General features: G+C 50.8%; 1 protein-coding gene across 1 annotated transcript in view; it reads right to left on the reverse strand.

Annotated features, from left to right (window-relative positions):
• Positions 1-15,792, reverse strand: part of hdac1 (histone deacetylase 1) — a 75,983-nt gene extending 60,191 nt beyond the window's left edge. Inside the window, exons 1-3 of the mRNA XM_038794688.1 lie at positions 15,665-15,792; positions 11,540-11,652; positions 5,310-5,427 (exon numbers count right to left, since the gene is read on the reverse strand). Of these exons, the coding sequence (XP_038650616.1) occupies positions 5,310-5,427; positions 11,540-11,652; positions 15,665-15,716 (283 nt within the window). The 5' untranslated portion in view covers positions 15,717-15,792. The remainder of the gene's footprint in view (positions 1-5,309; positions 5,428-11,539; positions 11,653-15,664) is intronic.
• Positions 15,793-16,300: the final 508 nt, after the last annotated feature.

Genomic DNA, 16,300 nt, shown 5'->3' on the forward strand with positions numbered 1-16,300 from the left:
CTTAACGGACTGCACCCTCCCCGCCAGTGACAGCGGTAACATATCCCACTTTTTGAACTCCTCCTCCATCTGCTCCACCAACCCTGTGAGGTTGAGCTTGTGCAGGGCCCCCCAGCTCCCAGCCACCTGGACTCCTAGGTACCTGAAGCTCTTCCTTGCCTGCTTCAGTGGGAGCCTACCAATCCCCTCCTCCTGATCCCCCGGGTGCACCACGAACAACTCGCTCTTGCCCAGGTTCAGCTTATACCCAGAGAAGCCCCCGAATTCACTAAGAATCCTCATCACCTCCGGCATCCCCCCCACCGGACCCGCCACATACAGCAACAGGTCGTCCGCATAAAGCGACTCGATGCTCCTCCCCACCCCGCACCAGGCCCCTCCAGTTCCCTGACTCCCTCAACGCCATGGCCAGGGGCTCAATTGCCAACGCAAAGAGCAAGGGGGACAGGGGACAACACTGTCTCGCCCCCGGTACAGCCGAAAGTACTCCGACCTCCTCCTATTCGTGGCTACACTCGCCATCGGGGCCTCATAGAGCAACCTCACCCAACGGACAAACCCCTCCCCAAACCCGAACTTCTCCAACACCTCCCACAGATACCCCCACTCAACCCTATCAAAGGCCTTCTCCGCATCTAATGCCACCACTATCTCCGCCCCCCCCTTCTACAGCCGGCATCATAATAACGTTGAGGAGCCTTCGTATGTTTGTATTCAACTGCCTTCCCTTCACAAACCCCGTCTGGTCCTCATGAATGACCCCCGGCACACAGTCCTATATTCTTGTGGCTAAGATCTTTGCCAGCAGCTTGGCGTCTACATTTAGCAGCGAGATCGGCCTATATGACCCACACTGCAGAGGGTCCTTGTCCGCTTCAGGATCAAGGAAATCAGCGCCCGTGACATAGTTGGGGGCAAAGCCCCCCCCCCCCTTCCTTGCCTCGTTAAAGGTCCGGACCAACAGGGGGCCCAACAGATCTGCATACCTTTTATAAAATTCGGCCAGAAACCCGTCCGGCCCCGGCGCCTTCCCCGACTGCATGCTCCCTATCCCTTTAACCAACTCCTCCAGCTCAATCGGCACCCGCAGTCCCTCCACCTGCCCCTCCTCCACCCTCGGAAATCGCAGCTTGTCCAAGAAGCGCCCCATTCCACCCCCCTCCACCGGGGGTTCAGACCGGTACAGTTCCCCATAGAAGTCCCTGAAGACCCCATTAACATCTACCCCCCTCCGCACCACCTTCCCAGCTCTATCCGTCACTCCCCCAATCTCCCTGGCCGCGTCCCGCTTTCGGAGCTGGTGTGCCAGCATCCTGCTCGCCTTCTCCCCATATTCATACACCGCCCCCTGTGCTTTCCTCCACTGAGCTTCCGCCTTTCTGGTAGTCAATAGGTCGAACCTGGCCTGAAGGCTACGCCTCTCCCCCAGCAATCCCTCCTCCGGAGCCTCCGCATATCTCCTATCCACCCTCACCATCTCCCCTATCAGTCTCTCCCTCTGCTCCCCCCCTCTCCCCATGGGTTCGGATGGAACTCAACTCCCCTCTAGTCACCGCCTTCAATGCCTCCCAGACCGTCCACACTCGGACCCCCCCTTTATCGTTAGCCTCAAGGTACCTCTCAATACACCCCCGAACCCTCTCGGCCACCTCCTCATCTGCCAGCAGCCCCACCTCCAAGCGCCAGAGCGGACGTTGGTCCATCTCCTCCCCCAGCCCGAGGTCCACCCAGTGCGGGGCATGATCTGAAATGGCAATGGCAGAGTATTCAACATCCTCCACCCTCGAAACCAGCCCCCTGCTCAGGACATAAAAAAATCAATCCTCGAATAGGCCTTATGCACGTGGGAGAAAAACGAGTATTCCCTGGCCCTTGGCCTCGCAAACCTCCAGGGATCCACCCCTCCCATCTGATCCATAAATCCCCTCATCACCTTAGCCACCGCTGGCCTCCTACCCGTCCGGGACTTGGATCGATCCAATGGGAGATCCAGCACCGTGTTGAAGTCCCGTCTCCCCCCCTCTCTCTTTCCCCCCCCCCCCCCCCCCCCCCCCCCCCCAATGATCAGGCCCCCCACCTCCAGGTCCGGAATGCGGCCCAACATACACCGCTTAAACCCCACATCGTCCCAATTTAGGGCGTAAACATTCACCAACACCACCCGCTCCCCCTGCAGCTCACCACTCACCATCACATACCTCCCGCCACTGTCAGCCATCACATTTAACGCCTCGAACAACACCCTCTTTCCCACCAGGATCGCCACCCCCGACTCTTCTCATCCAGCCCCGAGTGAAATACTTGGCCCACCCATCCCTTCCTCAGCCGAACCTGGTCTGCCACTTTCAGGTGTGTCTCTTGGAGCATGGCCACATCCGATTTCAGCCCCTTCAAGTGCGCAAACACCCGGGCCCGTTTGACCGGCCCATTCAGCCCCCTCACATTCCAGGTTATCAGCCAGATCAGAGGGCTCCCTGCCCCCCTCCCCTGCCGATTAGCCATAACCCATCCCCTGCCCACCACTGGCCAGCGTCCCCCGCTCGGCCAGTTCCCCACGGCGGCAACTCACCCCCCAGCATCCTCCAGCTCCTTCCTGACCGTTTCAGCAGCAACCCGGTACCCCCCCCCCCCCCCCCCCCCCCCCCCCCCCCCCGGGGCTAGGACCCCTCCTAGCAGCGCCCCTCCCTTCATAGCACTCCCGTGAGCCAGCTAACTTCTGCTGACCCCGGCGACTCCCGCCCTACCTCCGACTCCTCCCCACGTGGGACTACCCCTCCTCCTTCGTGCCCATCAGCAGGCCCTCGTCCCCCCCCACCCCTCTCTTGCGCGGGAAAATAACAGCCAGCAACGGCCCGCGCTTCTCAGCCCCGACTCCGCCCTCACCATTCCACAGCGCGGGAAACCAGAGAAACGCCCTGGTTGTCGCCCTGCCCAACCCCGCCTCCTCTAGGGCAACTCCCATTGCCAGTCCCCCCCCACCAGCTCCCCCCACTCCCCGTTTACCTCCCTGCCCGAACCCGTCCACCAGACCCATACAAAAAGACATAACAACATCACCCCACCCACCCTAAAGCCAACCCACATCTTGCATTAAACAGAGCAAACACAAGTACATTATCATACAAAATCCCCCATCTTAGACCCCCCGATCTGCATCCTCAAGGCCTTCTTTAATATGGTGGATAAATTAATCATGGTGTTTGTGTGTGTGTGTGTTTGGGGGGGGGGGGGGGGGGGGCAGAAGAAAGAGAGCACCTGAGGATCCAAAAAAGTGCCCTACAAAGGAAAAGTAGCATGAGAGGCTCGGCCCTCCCAAACCTACAGGGGGCGGATGGAGTGGAGTTTCTGCATAGGGACGTTCCTCCGACCACTAACCTCTTTTTTTTTTCATTTAAGAGTACCCAATTCTTTTTTTCCAAGTAATGGGCAATTTAGCATTGTCAATCCACGTACCTGGCATATTTTTGGGTTCTCCACGTAGACACAGGGAGAATATGCAAACTCCACACGGACAGTAACCCGGGGCCGGGATCGAGCCCGGGTCCTCAGCACCGTGAGGCAGCAGCGCTAACAACTGCACCAGTGTGCTGCCCCTCCTCCGAGCACTAATCTCGACTGCACTCCCATCCCCTCCAACCAAATACCCAAGAAGCCCAGTGGTAGTGGCCACGCTCCAAACGTGGTATCAAATGAGAGAGCACTCCGACCTAACCGAAATGTCCGCCAGAGACTCCATCTGTAACAACCACAGATTCATGGCCCCAGCAATGGACACCACTGGTCGAGAGAGGACAATGAGACATTTAGAGTTAGTGACATGTACACAAATGACAGGATAGTGACCCTGGAGGAGCTCACGGAAAATTTCCAATTACCCAAAGGGAATGAAATGAGGTACCTTCACCTGCAGGGAACTGACGGCGTCACCCGAGATACCGAGACACTCACAGGTTGAGGAACTGTTGGGACGTGGGACCTAGGGAAGGGGAACTGTGGGGACCTGTAGTGGCGACTGTTGGGAGGAGGTACGTCCCTCCCAGATGAGATGAGGGAGAAATGGGAAGAGAAACTGGGCATAGAAAGGACTCTGGATCAAAGCACTGCATAGGGCAAACTCCAGCTCCGTATGTGCAGGGCTGAGCCTGATGCAGCTAAAGGTGGTGCACAGGGCATACCTAATCAGAACTCAAACGAACAGGTTTTTCCCAGAGATGGAGGACAAATGTGATGGTGGCAGGGAGGACCAGCCAACCACACCCACATGTTCTGGTCTTGCCCCAGACTGGTTGGGTTCTGGACAACCTTCTTTGAGGCAATATCTAAAGTTGTGGGGGCGAGGGTGAAGCCAAGCCCAAATGTGGCAGTCTTTGGGGTATCAGACCAGCCACAACTCTTTAGGGGAGGGGGGGGGGGGGGGGGGGGGGGGGGCAATGCCCTAGCCTCCCTAATCGCCCACCAGAAAATCCTGCTCGGCTGGCGATCGGCAGCACCACACAAAGTCGCAGACTGGCTGGCAGACTTGTCAGAATTCCTCCAACTGGAGAAATTTGCCAGAGGAGGGCTTCCACATCCATTCACGAACTTGCTCCAAGGCCTGTTCGTACCTAGCAACCAGCCCCCGAAGGCAAGCGGAGATCAAGGGGAGCAGCAACATTTAGGCCAGGCCAGAGTCAGGAAGGGTAGCCGAGACAGAACAACCATATGGGGCCCACAGCTCTGGAAGGGGGGAAAATAACTATCTGTAAATATGTATAGTGACCCGTGTTTGTTTGCATATTCTTGCATTGTACTTTAGTCTATATCTATTGTGTTAATGCCAGTCTTTCCCTGGTTGCCTTACAAAAGCTACGCAGCCGTGAAACCTGTAAATTAATCGTACAAACTGAAATGTGTAACATAAAGGTTGTGAAAACCAATAAAAAACTTTTTTGTTAATTAAAAAAATCTTTGTTTTCAAAATTCAACCTTTTTGGTGATATCTTTAAGAGAAGTGAGAGTAGCCAGTGCAAAATGCAGTGGACCAAAAACATGTACTGCATTCTTAGAGGAAATGGGTTGAATTAATTAACAAACTCTTTTACAGCAATTCTGTGCACGACCACAACGCAGAATGTTCAAAACAAAATAAAGCAACTTTACCATTTAATTCCTTTTGTCACTTCATCTTTCCTCTCCCCTCTTTTCTCTGCCTCTGTTCTTAATTAAACCCATCTGTGTCTCTGACATTCTGAAACATTAACACGCGTTCTCCACAAATGCTGCCGACCTGAGCATTTCTAGTATATTTTAATTTTATAATAGCAACCTACATCTCTGCATCTGCTTGCTGTATTCAGACATGTTGTCTGGACGGATGGACCGCAGAAACTTGATGTAATCATCACTGTGGTACTTTGTCATTTCTTCAGCTGAAGCTTTGTGTGGGCGCTTGGGAAGAACAAAAAAGGGAAACTGTTAAATTTGAACTTCTTGGACGGATAGCTATAGAAAAATAGATTGCAAAACATTAGATGCGTGGAATGGAGAAATTCAGTGTGCAGATGTGGGCATTGCATGAAAAACCATCATTTATATCCCATTCCCAGATACCCTAGAGAATGCATTGATGGGCCATCTTCTTGAAACACAATTTGTGCTGTGAAGGTACTCCCACAGTACTATCTAGGAGCCCCAGGATTCAAACCAAGCGACAATGAAAGAACAGTAACATACATCCACATTGTAATCGTGAGAGACTTGGTGGCAATGATGTGCCTATCACCTTCAATATTGTCTTGTTGTAGAGGGGGTATAGAATAGAGAGGCGAACCACCTATCACAGAATACCTGTTCTTGTAGCTATGACATTTGTGACCCGTCCAGTTCAGATTCTGGTCAAAGGTGATCCCTAGGATGCTGATGGTGGGAGACACAGAAATTGTAATGCCACTGAATGTCAAGGTGAGAAGCATCTGCTTTCTCTTGTTGGAGATGCTCATTGCCCAATATTTGCATGGCTCAAATGGATTTGCCACTCTTCAGCCCAAGCTTAAATATTGTACAAGTCTTGCTGCACATAGGCACGGACTGCTTCAGTATGAGGAGCTGAGAATGGAACAGACATTGATAACAGACACGATAAACCACACAATAAGTTAATAGAGTTGATTTCCTGGTTCATTACTCACAGCTAAAAGGTCTCCGCTCTTCTAATACTTGCCATTTCTGTCTCACCAACTCATCTTTTGTCTCCCTTTGACTTCGTGCTCGTCTCCCCCCTCCGCCTGTATACTTTTGTTCTTATTTCTGGTTATATATTTTTTTCTAACTCATTCCCTCGTGCTGCTCTATCCTTGTCTGTTGCCTTACTGCCCACCAATGCTGAGTCAGGTAGCACTTGATCCAAAATAAACTCCAGGGATGCGAGTACTGTAGTCTAGAACAGAGGGATTACAGCTTTGCCACAGATGCCATCCTTTCAAAGAGGTTAATTTCAGGTGCCCCATTCCGGCAGCTGCAAGTAATAAAAGTTTTACAGCACAGCAAGAAGCGGTTCGGCCCGTCGTATTAAATCTTCTGTTCGAGAAGCAAGGAATATCAATCGTTTAGCCCTTAACCACCACCAATATAGATGAACTGGCCATTCATCATTGTTACGTTGGGACCCAGTTGTGTAAATTGGTTGCCACCTTTAACTACAAAACAGCACCATTGTAAATGTGCCTCCCTCATTTTTTCTGTATATTCTTCTGCTTTTCTCTCATTTTACTCTCATCCACTGTAAAAATCATGTTAACTCAGCACTTCAAGCCTCTGGCTGTCAAAGTATCTTGTCTTATAATTATTCATATGTAGAACTATGGTTTTGAGCCAACTGCAAATTGTTATTACTTCCAGGGAGGGAACTAAATTCAGGGCTTGGGGAAAGTTTGAATGGATTAGGCACTGCAAGGGTGAGCAACACTAAGTCCAAACAAAACAGAAAGCAACAAGACTATGAAAAGTCAGATTAGACGAGGTACAGATTCCATTCTGTGAACTATAACGATAGGGTAAATGGGTTTAAAGCAACAGGCAACAGAACTAGAAGGGAGCAGAACTAATGATCTGAATGCAATGACAAGCTGATAAAAGCAGATTCAATACTAACTTTTAAAAATTAAGCAGATCAAGTTGAAATGATAAAGTATCTGGGAAACAGGCAGGAGAGTGGGACGCAAGCTTCAACAACTCATCGACACCAGTACCCATCCAGGGCCCTCCACCCCTTCCCATCCTTAGGACCCCAGCCCTTCTAACCCCGTGCAGTCACCATACCCTCTGATCTCTCCCTCCAAGGATAAACGTTCTGTACTTTGCAAAGGGCTCAGCTTCATACCCTTACAGCCCCACCACAATGAATTTCATGTTTGACATGATGCTGAACTCTTCCACCATCTTCATCTCTGTGCTCACTTCTTCAGGCAGTCCTCCCTCCGTTCAACAGATCCTTTCACGTGCCTCCAGCTCCAGTATTCTCCCGCCACCTGGACCCCTCCCTCTGGCCGCTTACCTGCTCTTGATCTTTTCATTGAGAACTGTTGGTGTGGCATCAACCATCTCATTCTCAGCTCCTCTCACCCACTCTAACCTGTCTCCTTCTGAACTTGCTGCACTCAGCTCTCAGGTCCAACCCTGACTTTGTCATCAACCCATTGACAAGGGTGAGGTTATTGTTGTCTGGTGTTCTGATCACTACCTTGCAGAGGTTGTGTGTTAACTCTCTCCTACCTCGCCCTGGACCATGACCCAACCACCCAGCATCAAACCATTGTTTCCAGGGGCTTCCCTGTCCTCGTTTCCTCTGGAGAACTTCCCTCCACAGCTTCCAACCTCAGTCTCCCAAATCCCGCTTCTACCTCCTGCCAAAAATCCACTAGAAACTAATGTCTTCCCATCTTGACTCCATCCTCTTGTCCAGTTACTCCCCACCTACATCTGTGATTCCTCTGATGCCCTACGACATATCAACATCTTCTAGTTCCCATAACCACCTTCTTTCTCTTCACCACTGATGTCCACTCTGCCTATTCCTCAATTCCCCACCAGATGTTCCGAGGGCTCTCCACTTCTTCCTCAAACAGAAACATCAACAATCCCCATCCACCACCACTCCTCCGTCTGGCCGAACCTGCCCTCTCACTGAACTATTTCTCCTTTAACTTGTCTCACTTCCTCCAAACCGAGACACTGGAAGGGGTCCCAGTTTTTCCTTTGTCTTTATGGGGTATGTGGAACATTCCTTGTTGCAGTCCTATTCTGGTCCCATCCCACCATTCTTTTATCAGTACATCAAGAACTGTATTGGTGTCACTTCATACTTCCATCTGGACCTGGAAAAGTTGATCAATTTTGCTCCCAATTTCCACCCCTCTACAATGTTCACATGGTCCACCTCCGACACTTCCCTTCCCTTCCTTGACCTCTCTCTATCTCAGTTTCTGGGGATAGATTGTCCACAATATACATTAAAAGTCCACCGACTCCCACAGCTACCTCGACTACAGCTCTTCACAACCAACAACCTGCAAGAACTGTATCCCATTCCTCTGCCTTCACACGATAATGCCGCTTTCCAAATCGGTGGTGCTGACAGGTCTCCCTTCTTCCTTAAGCGTAATTTTCCACCCACTGTGGTTGACAGGGCTCACAACAATGTCCTACCCATCTCCTGCACCTCTGGCTCTCACTCTTTCCCCTCCATGCCAGAACCAGGATATGTTGTCCTCACTTTTCACCCCAACAGCCTCTGCATTCAAAGAATCATCCTCCACCAGTTCTGCCAACTCCAGCATGATGCCACCACCAAACACATATTTCCCTCACTCCTGCTATCAGCATTCAAGGGATCGTTCCTTCTGGGTTATCTTGGTCCACTCCATCACCCCCACTGTCTGTGCAGAATCTGCAAGTTACCCTCGTGTCTGCGTGGGTTTCCTCCTGGGTGCTCCGGTTTTCTCCCACAGTCCAAAGATGTGGTCAGGTGGATTGGCCATGCTAAATTGCCCTTTTGTGTCCAAAAGGTTAGGTGGGGTTACTGGGTTATGGGAATAGGGTGGAGGTTGGGTTGAAGTAGGGTGCCCTTTCCAAGGGCCGGTGCAGACGTGATAGGGCGAATCTACTCCTGCGCTGTAAATTCTATGATCTCTGATCATGTCCAGGAATGTGTGCACGGTCTCTGGGGGGAATGTTTTTGTCTTCTTGCGGAGAAAGTTACGCAGTTGCAGATATCCCTCGGTTTTTCCCGCAAATGTGCCATCTATCCTCACCGGTGTGAACCAATGGCTGTTACAGATGGGGGCCCCCATGGACACCTCGCCCAGTTCGAAATGGCGCCTAACTGGTTCCACATCCTTAGGGTGGATACGATCACTGGGATCCTGAAGTGTGCATGTGGGGGGGCTGGGGGTGGCGATGGTGGCCATCATGCGGAGAGACGACCCCGCGCTGGAGGCTTCTTTCATTCGGACCCAGTCCTCCTCTGGCTCCTTTAATCATCCTCTCACCCTCTCTGCGTTGGCTCCCCAGTGGCAGAGCAGATGATTTGGTAGGACTAGGCCTCCCAAGTGCCGCTGCATTGTAAAATGGACTTGCGTATCTCCCCCCCCCCCCCCCCCCCCCCTCCAGCAACAAAGGCCATGATTAACTTATCGACTCTGGCAAACAGGATTTGGGGATGAAGATCAGGAGCGATCTGAATATGAAGAGGAACCTAGACAGCACGTTCATTTTGACTGGCTGTAGCCTTTCGGCTAGGGAAAGAGAGAGTGAGTTACATCTTTGCAGGTCCCTCCTCACCTCCTCCAACAGGCTGGAGAGGTTCCATTTGTGGAGTTTTTTCCAGGTACCCAGGTACCTGAACTTGGTTTGGGTTACTTTGAACCGCAGTTCTCATGCTGCTCTCATGTCCACATGCCCATCCTTGGTATTCTGCAATGTTCCAGTGAAGCCCAATGCAAACTGGAGGAACAGCACCTCATCTTCCGATAAGGCACATTACAGCCTTCCGGACTTAACATTGAGTTCAACAGCTTCAGACTGTTCAATCTCTCCTGCAACTTCACCCCATTTTTTAATTTCCATCATTGATCCATTTTCCCGTCACCATTGTCCCCCCACCCCAACTGGGGCCATCGGTTACCTGTTCCAAGTTATCCTTTGACATACTGCTTACTTTGCGGGGAATGACACCACAGACATACACTAGATACATCATCTTTAATTGTAGCTTTATCAAATACTTGTCATTTATACTAAACTTGCATAGACGTACGTACTTTATTCCATTTTAGCCCTTTGCAGCCAAGAACCTATTGACGACTGCATTAGAATTCACAGGGTCATAAAGACCAGAGTTACCCATAATAAGCAGTATATGTTTTGGACGGAATTCTCCCAAGCCTCCGCCAGCGCGTTCAATGTCAAGCACATGGGAGGAGGCAAAGATCAGCGTGAATTTACAGCAAGGATCTTCCACTGGTGCCCATCATGATGCATTGGAAAGAATGGCAGAGGCTGCCATGAACCTTATTTGCATATCATTAATGAGATGCAAATGAATGCCCGACCCCCTACACCAGATTCTCTGCAGTTCTGGTGTGAAAACTTGCCATTGTGAACCATGTTTAGAACAACGTGGCATGCATATGCCAGGGCTCACCTGAACAATGCCTGGGGCTGCCTCTGCAGTTTCGGGTGGAGGCCCCCTGCAACATTGGAATAGTAGCACAGTGGTTAGCACAGTTGCTTCACAGCTCCAGGGTCCCAGGTTTGATTCCCAGCTTGGGTCACTGCCTGTGCAGAGTCTGCACGTTCTCCGTGTCTGCGTGGGTTTCCTCCTGGTGCTCCGGTTTCCTCCCACAGTCCAAAGATGTGCAGGTTAGATGGAGTGGCCATGCTAAATTGCCCTTTGTGTCCAAAAAGGTTGGGTGGGGCTACAGGGATAGAGTGGACATGTGGTTTTGGGTAGGGTGCTCTTCCCAAGGACCGGTGCAGACTCGATGGGCCGAATGGCCTCCTTCTGCATGCAAATTCTATGATGAACACCACAGCAATAGGTAGGGGATAACATCTGCAGGTGGACATTCCAGATTCGGTGTCCTGGAAGGATCCATCTTCCAGCCTCAATGTTCTTGGAGATCGATCTTTATTCTCAGGCTGCTCCCAGAAATCTATCCCTATTTTCAGGAGGTCCACCTTCTTTCTCCAACAACAGGTAGAGATGTTGGATACCATTTCAATTTGGCATCCAGACACAACAGTGAACTTTGCACCACCCAGGCCTGCCCTGCCTAGGAATATGGCATAAAACACCCAGGTTCACAATTAATGAGGTCTGGTCGGAGGACTTGGCGCGTTGCCTGCCAGCCACCGCAGTGGGAGTCACTCCATGTTCCCACACCCGTCACACCACTTAGTCTCAAAATGGAAGAATTCTAACCTTTATCTTTGCACTCGACACAACATAAAAATGATGAACAGTTCAAACAAAATAATCCAGTCACTATTTAATATTACTTACATAGATTTCCATTTTTCTGTACAAGCCATAGTTTAGCAGCAGGTTATGGGTCATTCTAATTCTGTGTGGTTTCATTGGATGACCCTGTCCATAGTAGTAATTCCCAACATCACCTGCATTTAACAAATAAAAGATATATCAAGGTATCTGCCCATTGGCATACAATAAATAGCATCGAAAGACGTTAAGTACAACTAATACAATATAAACACCTAATTACACAAGTTACAAGACAGCTATCATCAGAAAAAAATTAAATCTTATCCTAAAAGTCTATTATATACTTCATTTATATCAGATGGATGGACCACCCGGCACTGACCCAGGCACCAGAAATGACAACAGCAAACCCAGCCCCGTCGACCCTGCAAAGATCGCCGTAATTATATCGGGGAGGCTTGTGCCAGAGTTAGGAGAGCTGTCTCACAAACTAATCAAGCAACTGCCTGATATAGTCAGACTCACAGAATCATACCTTACAATGTCCCAGAAACCACTATCACCATTCCCGGGTATAACCTGTGTCCCTGGCAAGACAGACCTAGCAGAGTGGGCGAGCGGCACAGTGGTATAGTCGGGAGGGAGTTGCCCTGTGAGTCCTCAACATCGACTCTGGACCCTATGAAGTCTCATGGCTTCAAGTTAAACATGGACAAGGAAACCTGATTACCACATACAGTCCACCATTCGCTGATGACTCAGTATTCCTTCATGTTGAACACCACTTGAAGGAAGCAGTGAGGTTGGCAAGGGCGCAGACTATGCTCTCGGTGGGGGACTTCAATGTCCATCACCAAGAGTGGCTTGGTAGTACCACCACAGACTGAGCTGGCCGGGTCCTAAAGGACATAGCTGCTAGATTGGGACTGCAGCAGGTGGTGAGGGATTCAAGAACAAAAACATACTTGACCTCATCTTCAGCAATCTGCCTGCTGCATATGCATCTGTCCATGACAGTATCGATAAAAGTGACCACCGCTCAGTCCTGTTAGAGACAAGGCTCCATCTTCAACTGAGGATACCCTCCACCTTGTTGTGTGGCACTACCACCGTTCCATTTTCATAAAGGTGAAGACAGCACAAAGGAACTGGCTGAAGTCTGCACCTGATATGCACATTTCCCTCTCCCCGTGAACCTGATTGCAGTGAAATCACGAGCACCAAGCAGGCTCCCCTTTCGCATTAGAGGTAAGCGAACGTGACGTGGTCCCAAAGGTCGGCAGTTGGCAAAAGTGGACCCCGGGAAGTAAAGTTTGAGAAACACAGATATAGAAGATGCACTTGCACTGCAACAACTCACCAAGAATGCTTAGACGGCACATTCCAAACCCACAATCTCTTAACATCTAGGACAAGGGCAGATGCATGGAAACACCACCACGTGAATGTTCCCCTCCAAGTCACACACCATCCCGACTTGGAAATATATTGGCAGTTTCTTCACTGTGTCTAAAATCCTGGAACTCTCTCCCTAACAGCACTGTGGATGTTCCTGCATGAGATGGACTGCAGAGTTTTGAGAAGGTGGCTCACCACCATTTTCTCAAGGGCAGCTAGGGATGGGCAACAAATGCTGGCCTAGCCAGTGACACCCACATCCAATGAAAGAAGTAAAAATAGAAAAACAGAATCTTTTTCAAAAGGCCTGAAACTTCTAAATGTCCAGAAAGACTTGGGTAGTCACGTAGATGGAACACAAGGTTAGCAAGCCATTGCAAAGAGATTGGAGTACAGTGCTTACTACAATAGTAAAGGACATCGGTGACACTCCGCCTGGAGCAGTATACAGTTTTGGACACCATGTTTAAGGAAAGATATATATATTGGATTGATTCCTGGAATTAGGGCGCTGTCCTATGATGAGAGGCTTATATTGTCTGGAGTTTTGAAGAATTAGAGGTGATCTCACTGAAACCTACAAGAATATGAACAGGCTTGACAGGGAAGAAGTTTGTTTCCGCTGGCTCGAGAATAATTGGCTGATCATTTAGGACTAAGATGAAGAGAAACTACTTTACTCAAAAGGGTTGTGAATCTTCAGCATTCTCTAGCCAAGTGGGTTGTGGCTCTTCCATCGTTGAATATACTTAAGGTGGAGGTAGACAGATTATTGGTCTCTCAGGGAATCAAAAGACATGAGAAACGGGCAGGAAAATGGAGTTGAAGATCACCATCAATGGTCTGACTGAATGATGGAGGAGGCTCAAAGGGTCACATGATCTATTCCTGCTCCCATTTCTTACATTCTCATGAAGAATAATAACCATTTGAGCACACCTTGTATAGCTTTATTTACACTGGTTCTTTACTATCATTGAAGGAGGACCAAAAGAGATCTCTCTCACAAAAAATCTGTGCAAGTTAAGGCTGGCCCACCAATACTCTATAACCCTCAGAACATTTAAGAAGCGTCTAGATGAGCATTTGAAACACCATAGCATGAAGGCTAAGGACCAAGTGCTGGAAAATGGGGTTCGAATAGACAGGTGCTTGATGGCTAGCATAGACACGATGGGCCCAAGTGTTTCTTTCTGTGCTGTAAAACTTGATGACTTTTCTGTTGTGCATTTGGTATGACCGAGTGGGCTGCTCCCTAGTTTTCGAATGGATGAAATATAGCAGATGCTTCTGGCATCTTGTGGTCCATACGACAGTGACAAACATCACTGCCACCGTGGCTAGGACCAGCAAACTCAGCAATCCAGAAAGCAGACTTGGAGCCTGATGACCTGTATAGTGGATTGTTGTTAAAAACCCATCTGGTGAGCTAAGAATGCACTTTTCATGTACAAGAACAACCCTGAAGAAAACGTAAATCTTTATTTGAATAAAAAAAATCAAATATTGCGAATGCAGAAACCTGAAAAATAGAAAATGCTGGCAGCATCTATGGAGTGGGAAACAGATTTGCGGGGCGGTGGGGGGGGGGTCTCAGAAGGCAGTGGAGGCTTGATCACTGAATGTATTCATGGCTCAGGTATATAAGCATTTTTTGATCTACAAGAGAATCGAGGATAATGGGGTGAGGGGTGGATTTGACACCCCAATGGGATCGGCCATGAATTTACTAAATGGGGAACAGTGTGAAGCGTCGAATAGCTTCTCCTCAGAACTCAAACATTAGCACCATTCCCAGCACTTACTGTAATGTTAGTTACAAAATTGTGCAAGTGATCATTTTTTGAAACATAAATTAACCCCATCTCCCCCAGATCAAGGAAATGGAGCAACAGGAGATTAGCACAATCCTGAGACTCACACAGGTCATCAAGGTTTCTGTGGAATAGGCAGCATTGGGAAACAGGAAGCTGGTTCTCACCAAGAGTCAGGGAGGAGAGTGATTTGGAAGTTTAGAGCTTTGCTCAGGTGATGCAGCCACTGGGGGGTGAATCCCAAGCTGGATCATTACCCCACGGGGTTAGACCCTGCAGCAATGAGTGGAATCCTCATGTGGAAAGCTGTCCTTCACCAATAGGGGTCTTCACCCATACCCCAGCTCCGGGTCCCCACGGCCCGGAGCCCTAGCTCCCCATGGCCCGGGACCCCCAGCTCCGGGTCCCCACGGCCCGGGACCCCCAGCTCCGGGTCCCCACGGCCCGGGACCCCCAGCTCCGGGTCCCCACGGCCCGGGACCCCCAGCTCCGGGTCCCCACGGCCCGGGACCCCCAGCTCCGGGTCCCCAAGGCCCGGGACCCCCAGCTCCGGGTCCCCAAGGCCCGGGACCCCCAGCTCCGGGTCCCCACGGCCCGGAGCCCCAGCTCCCCATGGCCCGGGACCCCCAGCTCCGGGTCCCCACGGCCCGGGACCCCCAGCTCCGGGTCCCCAAGGCCCGGGACCCCCAGCTCCGGGTCCCCACGGCCCGGGACCCCCAGCTCCGGGTCCCCACGGCCCGGGACCCCCAGCTCCGGGTCCCCACGGCCCGGGACCCCCAGCTCCGGGTCCCCACGGCCCGGGACCCCCCAGCTATCCGGACCCCAGCCTCCCCGCCGCCCGGGCCCGGCCGCGCACGCCACCCCCAAATGCAAAGGCGGCTGCCGCAAGCAGTCCCGGGAATTTTGGAGGCCGGGCCGGGCTATGGCCCCAGCGGGCAGAGACAGCCGCCTCCTCCCCAGGCCCCGGCCTTACCGTCATAGTAATAGCAAACCTTCTTCTTGCCGCCGCCCTGGGCCAGCGCCATTTTACCCACGGCCTCCTGCAACAGTGCAACCTAGCTCGCTGTTGGAGACCGGCTCAGCGTCACTCTGACTGACAGGAGGCTGGACCAATGGAAACGCCGTATTCCGCTGTCCCAGGCCGAAAACTCTGTGACGCCAGCCATTATTAGCCAATCGGAAGCTGGAGAGGCGGGGCCAATCAGCCAGCACGTTCGGTTGCATGGGGCTCACTGGTGCCTCCTGGTGCCTGGGCTTTGACATCACATCCACAGTGGGTGGGGGGAGTCGGGCTGCGTTTTTGGATTATTTTACAAAGGTTTGCAACGAAACCAAAAAAAATAATTTAACTAGCCGTGGGTTGTATTCACCTAACCTACATGTATAGCTATGACTTTGCAGATTTGATTACTTTCTGAATGAATTGGTGCAGTCTAGATGGCTGCTGCCAATTGTGGGAGGTTGGCTTCCCATTCCATGACCAGGACAACTGCACAAAGGAGGAGAAAGGAGTACTGGTAATCAATACAAAGGAAATTAGCAAGGGTATAGAAGGTTAAAGATAAACTGTGACTGCTAGCAGGTACTTGCAGGTGAAGGGAAAGGGAGC

Source organism: Scyliorhinus canicula, chromosome 1, assembly GCF_902713615.1.
Source record: "Scyliorhinus canicula chromosome 1, sScyCan1.1, whole genome shotgun sequence".
NCBI classification, from domain to species: Eukaryota; Metazoa; Chordata; class Chondrichthyes; order Carcharhiniformes; family Scyliorhinidae; genus Scyliorhinus; species Scyliorhinus canicula.